General features: G+C 40.1%; 1 protein-coding gene across 1 annotated transcript; it reads left to right on the plus strand.

Moving 5' to 3' along the window:
• Positions 1–1,983: 1,983 nt before the first annotated feature.
• On the plus strand, positions 1,984–4,653 carry LOC132128958 (zinc finger protein 862-like). The gene is made up of 2 exons (XM_059540372.1): positions 1,984–3,278; positions 4,220–4,653. Exons 1-2 carry the CDS (start codon positions 2,012–2,014, stop codon positions 4,651–4,653), a joined length of 1,701 nt encoding a protein of 566 aa, XP_059396355.1. The 5' UTR covers positions 1,984–2,011.
• Positions 4,654–6,910: the final 2,257 nt, after the last annotated feature.

The raw sequence follows: 6,910 nt of genomic DNA on the forward strand, positions 1-6,910 counted from the left end.
GCAATCTCTGGCCATTTGCTGTAGTAATAAATGAGTGTCATAGCATAGCGAAATCCTTGAGGAGCATCATTCAAGGGTCCAACTACATCAATAGCCAGTTTTTCCCAAGCAGTTGTTGGAGTTGGCACAGGACAGAGTGGAGCTACATGAGTATTAGAGGAGGTGCTTGTTGTATAGCTAGAACATGATCTGGATTTGGATGCAAGCCTAATGCAGAAATGACATGGCCAAGGAATGGTAACTCAGTTTTCCTGAAGTGACACTTTTCTACATTAAGCTTCAACCCAATGTTTTGCAACCTCTGTAGTACAAATTGAAGTCGTTTCTCATGCAGCTCTGGATTATTCCCATAAACAATGATGTCATCTAGATAACATTGCACACCATCCTGACCCGCCAATATTTGAGACATCATCCTCTGAAATGCAATATGTGCTGAGGCCAGCCCATAAGGAACCCGTGTAAAACGATAAAGCCCGTCATGGGTAACAAAAGCTGTTAGATCCCTACTATCCTGGTGCAAGGTCACTTCGTGGTATGCATTCTGGAGGTTTATTGTTGAAAACATAGAAGCTCCCCGCAACTCCTCAACTTCCTCAATATGTGGCAGAGGGTGACTGTCTATGATGACAGCTTTGTTTGGCTCTCTTAAATCAACACAAAGTCGAATTCCGCCGGATTTCTTTTTAATGACCACCAATGGTGATACTCAAGGAGATGAGTCTACTTTTTCTATGATGCCTTCAGTTTCCAGCCTCTTTAACTCTTGCGAGACTGCATCTCTCACTGCAAATGGCAGTCTTTGCAATTTCTGTTGAACTGGTGGCACATCTGAACGCACATTAACTTTGTGTACAAAGTCAGCAGCCACACCCAAAGGCTCAGTGAGGTTAACAGCAATTTGGCTGTTCTCTGCAGAAGATACAACAGATCCATCCCGTATTACAAGGTGCAAAGCATTAAAGAGATCCATACCAAGTAATGTTGTTCTGCCAGGTATAACGTAGAATGAAGCATGTGCATGGTGACACTAATAGCTAAATGCAATAGCAAGACACCCCACAACTGGAATAGTCTTTTTCATATATGTCACAAGATAAACATTAGGCACAGTAAGGGAAATGTCTGAGAAGTGCTGGCGGTACAGATGCTCTGGGAGGATGTAAACAGCTGAACCAGTATCCACAAGCAGTTCAGTGTCGACTGATTTCCCACCCTCAATGTGCAAAGAAACAATACATGTGAGATTTAGTTTCTGTTTCATAGACAAAGGCCTTTCAACACTTAAGACCTTTAACTCAGGCACAGCAACTTCTTGGACATTGCAGGTGGATGCAGAACTACGACAAACTCTCGCAAAATGTCCAAATTTCCCACACATTCTGCATTATGATTGTTTAGCTGGGCATTTAGGATAGTTTGCTAAATGTTTTGTAGTGCCACAGCAGAAGCAGAAATGAGCTGATGAGAATATGTGAATTTACGTGGAGCAGATCTCTGTCTTCACCGCTGTTTCGCACCTTCACGTGAGCTAATGTGCACTGCATTAACTGAAGTTTCAGTGTTTGAAAGTTTTTAAACAACATCGCATGTTGCATTTCAAATAAAGCGGCTATAATATAGACCTAAACCACGAACTATTGAGAGACGTTTCAAATATGGCCAGGCCCAGGCAGACTAGCCTTAAAAGTTTTTTTCAGAGGCCAGACGCAAAGGAGGATACTGAATCAGGAATGCCTGAAGCCTCAGATGTCCAGAGCCAGACAGCTCCGCCACCACCGGAGAAAAAGCCGAAGTGAAGGGCGTATCGGTCGGAATGGAGTGACAAGTTCCCATGGCTAAGATGTGAGGTAGTTGATGGTAACAAAAAAATGTTCTGTTCACGCTGCGAAAAGGCAGGACGACGCAACGGATTCACAAGAGGGTCGAATAATTTGAGAATGTCTGCTCTCATTGAACATAGTCAGAGCAATGACCTGCGGCGCACAATTTAACGCCACAGCAGGTTGCGATGAAAGGCCACTGTGACAAGGCCACGGAAACTTCTAAGAAAAAACTATGCTCTCAGCTCAAAATTGTATTCCACATGGAAAAACATGATCTCCCATCTAACCATTTTGTAGCACAGACTGAGCTACTGCAAGCTCTCGAGGCTCCAGATTTTGTCACCACCGATGGCATTTATTGCCACAGCGACTCTGTGGATGATATGGAAAAGGCATTAGAACACATCGTGGTGGAACAGATCCGTGAAAAACTGAAAAACAGTGACTTCATTGGAATAATAATTGATGAAACTGTAAATATCACTGTGAACAAAAAGTTAATCATATATCTAAAGCTGGAAATTAAAGGAAAGGTGGAGACATGCTTTCTTGGAAATTATGATGTGGACTCCGGGACAGCAAGATTGATTTATGATCGCGTTGTTGCGGTGCTTTGCGAAATGGATATAGCACTGTCCCGTGTCATTGGCCTGGGTTCAGATGGTGCAAGTGTAATGATGGGAAGGCATGGTGGGGTGGGTGCTTTGTTTAAGCAAGCAAATCCCTTTTCTATCCAGGTGCACTGCGTTGCCCACAGGGCTGCACTTACTGTGCTGGACGCAGAGAAAGCTGTGGAAAACATCAGAGCTTACAAAAACACAATCTCCCCTGTGAACTCCTTCTACAGACACTCTGCCACCAGAACAGCCCAGCTCCGCCAATTAACAGCTGCACTCAGTAGTGAGGACATGGTCAGCCTCAAGCAGCCGTGTGCAGTCCGCTGGCTATCCCTACACAGGGCTGTGGAGGCCATGAAGCACAACTGGGCAGCTGTGGCCATGGAAATTAATGAAGAGGCAGTGGGAGGAAATACCCAAGCACAACGGCTGCTTGGTCAAATCCAGACCTACAGCTTCATAGCCCTGACTCACGCACTGGCCGATCTACTACCAGTGATGACAAAACTGAATTTAGTTTTTCAGAAAGACAACATCAATCTTTCCAGCATCCGACCAATAGTGCAAGCATCTGTCGTGGCATTTACACACTTACGAGTTGTCCCCGGTCCAGAAGAGGAAACATTCCAGGTGGGATATAAAGACGACACATACAAGGATGTCAAAGTGACCAATTCAAGCGACAGCTCCATTCAAGCTTTCAAAAAAGCCAGAGAACGCTATGTTCAACATCTGATAGATGCCTTGCTAGATCGGTTCCCCGAGGATTGCATGGATCTACTTCACTGCCTCGATGCCCGTCTGAACCCCTCTAGATATCCGCAGACACATAGTGGTAAGTAGGAGATGTTGATAAATTATATGGGTCATTCTACAGAAATGTCCACTTTTGGTATGGCAATTGGCAAGGTGTCTTAAAATGTATTTGTTTTTCTAACATTTAAACTTAGACCACATTATTAGATTAATAAAAATTTAAAATATATAAATAAAAATGTATATTTTTTGTGCATTTATTTAAAGACGGCATGTAACTTTTTTTGTCACTTGTGTTACCTTACTTTGGCGATTTCAAAGGTTTTTATTAAATATTATTTTTCATTTTTTCAGCATATTGTAGTCAGAGTTAACGAAAAATAATAATACAACAAATATGGAGATAATGTTTTATTTATTTTAATCAGGTTTGTTAAAAGTGTGCTTGAATGAGGTTAGTTCGTTTGCGCAACCATGTAACAATGAAACTATTTGAAAACCGGTTAAAATTAATGATGCAATCCTTTAAATCTTAACTTTTGAGTGTAGCAGAATTAAATGGATGTAAAAGTATTATTATGTCACATGTTGCATTGCATTTAATGTGTCAGAAAAAAAAAAAAAATTACAGTTTAAATATAATATCAAATATATTTGATAGTTATGTAAAGCCTACATTATTGTATTTCAAATGGTGTAAAAACTTGTTATTGGCCTCAAAAAGCACTTTCCCTGTGGGGACAAACACTTCTGGGAATTCTATAGAATTAATAAAAATCAAATAGCCATATTGATGGCTCAAGAAGGTGTAATTTTTCAAATAACATATTGTTTTATTTTAAAATGTAAAGAAATTGTAACCCTAAAGTGTGTTTAAGTGTAATATTTTTGTAAAGGCTAGGGACAGAAAAATGGACATTTCCACAGAATGACCCATACAGGCCTATTTATAATAAAATCAGCATTCTTTTGTAGGCCTATAATTCTAATATCGTTCTCACCTATTATATTATCTTATAGCTCTCCAAGAATATGCAGAACCAGCGATCAGAAGGATTATTTGCTATTTTACAAGCCTTGAGTCTGCGGACACCGCTCCTCTTATTGATACCGTAAGCCTGCGACGTGATGCCCTCGCTGTCATGACAGCGCCCCGTGGCTATGGAGGATTGCATTTCTCCACAGCCTGCGAAGTCCTCATATGTGATTTCAACGAAATGTATCTAGAGTGGACCAAGCTCGCCAAGATAGCCTGTGTAATCCCTGTCTCGAGTGTTCCTGCAGAGAGGGGGTTCTCGCTGCAGAATCGGATCAAGACGAAGCAGCGAAGTCGCCTTGCGGAGAACAAGGTTACACAGCTTATGCGCATTGCAAGTTGTGGAGAGACACTGGGAAGTTTTGATTTTAAGTCGGCAGCTGCACAATTCAGCACTGCAAAAAAGCGTAAAAAGTAGCCAAAAATGACGCGAGACAATGTTATAGGCCTAGTCATTTGTTTGTTCAAGTTCATTTGACATTGAGTCATTTCACACGGTTAATTTAAATGTTACCAGCTAAATGAGACATACTGAGTTTATAATTAAGTTTGCTTGAGTAAAAACAATGCTATATTCGGATATTTTATGTGGGGAAGGGTGGTTGGTTTCTTAAACTATGAAATGTGAAACCATAGTAAAAAACAATTGGTTGATTGACGCCAATCGGACGTTAATGTTTTTTTTCCGTCTATTTGAAAGTTAGACTAATAAAAATGTTGCATATACGGCCTGATTATGTCATTTTTTAAGTTAGCCTACATAAACTGCTTTCAGTTTTCCTCAATTTGACTAATTAAGAGGCGATATTTGACCGGCATATCATCATAATGTCCGGAAAACGAAACCGGAAACTATCCCGTATGCGCAGACTGCATGTCTTCTCTATGATTTGATCCCTTATCATATCGTCCGTGAGCGTGCCGAATTCGCAGTTCACGAGCAGCTCACGCAGGTATATATACAGGTTCGCCGAGTCTCTGATTGCACTGAATAAATTTATTTCTCTCAGCAACCACGTACACTTTATATACATAAAATGCTCGCAATGCAGTCAGCGCAGTCTGATAACCATCATCAGCCACTGTAAGTGTATAAAAAAATCCTCTGTCCCTCCATACCCAAGTAATGGATAAGCAAAGCGCGTCTTCTCTTTTCTGCAGGATCCTCGTCCAAACATGCAGTCACGTAGTTATCAAACTAACGAATCCATGAATTAAACGCTATAGTCGGCTCTCCCGGGGTTTCCAAAAAAGCAGGAGGAGGCGAGAGGGCAAGAAGGGCCATCCTAGTCGCCAATATGTTGTGTATCGCACAGTAATGAATTTCAGGATCTCAAGCTATGTGCTTTCAACTATCTTTTATTAACAGTTTACTTTCACTTCTTCATGACATATCTGTGCCCACTGGCATATAAGCGACACCTACTGTTCATGCATGTATCTCACTATACCACATATATCTGACCTCATTCACCCTCCATTTTCTTCTCTTCTTTTAGAGCCACCTGAACCACATATTCAGTCTGATTGGACAGAAGCGTTTCCTGGTGAAAAAGTGCATTTGCAGTGTGTGATTCAAGGTGTTTCAGAAAATTGGAATTATATGTGGTTCAAGGACTCAATCAAAATTGTCTCCAGTGCTGAAACAAACATAAAAGGGAACACTCTCACACTCTCAATAAAGTCCAGTCATTACGGGCACTATGAGTGTCAAGCTGAGCTGCAGGGCAGAAAGGTGTCGACTGCAAGAAGCAAACAACATTTTTTAACAGTCCATGGTAAGAATCTATTATTGTCTAGCTTAAAGAACATGTCATGGTTAAATCATAATCTGTTGCATTTAAAAAAAAGCAATTTTTCTTATTTTAGAAGACAGTTAAATGGATTTGGCATAAATCATAACTTCATGCTTGTATAATAGTTTTATGTTCTTTAAATTGTGTCAACGTTGTTTGTTTTGTAATTATTCAATATTGAGTTTTACATACCCAGAAACGATGTTAGAAAAAAAAATAATTCTGTTATGCTGTTTATCTGTGCAGAGCCACCTAAACTAAAACTGTCAATAGAGTCTCAATGGAAAATGTTTTACCCTTCTGAGAAAGTGACTCTGAAGTGTTCAGTTGATAAAGAGTCAAATAAATGGGGCTATGAATGGTTTAAAAATGGAGGTTTGCTTAAAGAGGATGAGAAAGAGGATGAGGACATTTCCTTTTCTAGAAACACACTCTCTATCAGCTCAGCAAGAGCGGGTCATTCAGGACAGTACACCTGCAGAGGAAAACATCTGAAGAGAACATCGGTGACTACAAGAAAAACTGAAGCTGTGCAACTTTGTATTAAAGGCAAGTAAAACTGCTTTTGACATGATATTCTATGATTGATGCACATGACAGCAATAATGAATAAATTTCAGTTTAATGAAGTTGTTTAGCCTATAGTATATAATGTGTTTTGATTTGCATTGTCCTATATCAGTGTCCTAACTACTCTTGACAACAGCTTTCAGAGGTCAGACACTATTAGCATCATTATTAGCAGCAACTAAAAAAAAATAAAAAATTTTACCCAAGTGAAAAAATAAAAAGTGATTGAAAAGTTCTATCGATGGAAAGGCAAAGGATGAGGAAATCTCCTTTCTTGGAAATCCTCTCAACAAAAGCGAGTCATTCAGG

Source organism: Carassius carassius, chromosome 46 (genome assembly GCF_963082965.1).
Source record: "Carassius carassius chromosome 46, fCarCar2.1, whole genome shotgun sequence".
Classification (NCBI taxonomy): Eukaryota; Metazoa; Chordata; class Actinopteri; order Cypriniformes; family Cyprinidae; genus Carassius; species Carassius carassius.

Excerpts from the sequence above, each read along its gene's own strand:
- LOC132128958 (XM_059540372.1), top strand. The coding sequence starts at position 2,012 with ATGAAAGGCCACTGTGACAAGGCCACGGAAACTTCTAAGAAAAAACTA. Across the intron at positions 3,279-4,219 it reads ATATCCGCAGACACATAGTG|CTCTCCAAGAATATGCAGAA; the intron begins GTAAGTAGGAGA and ends ATTATCTTATAG.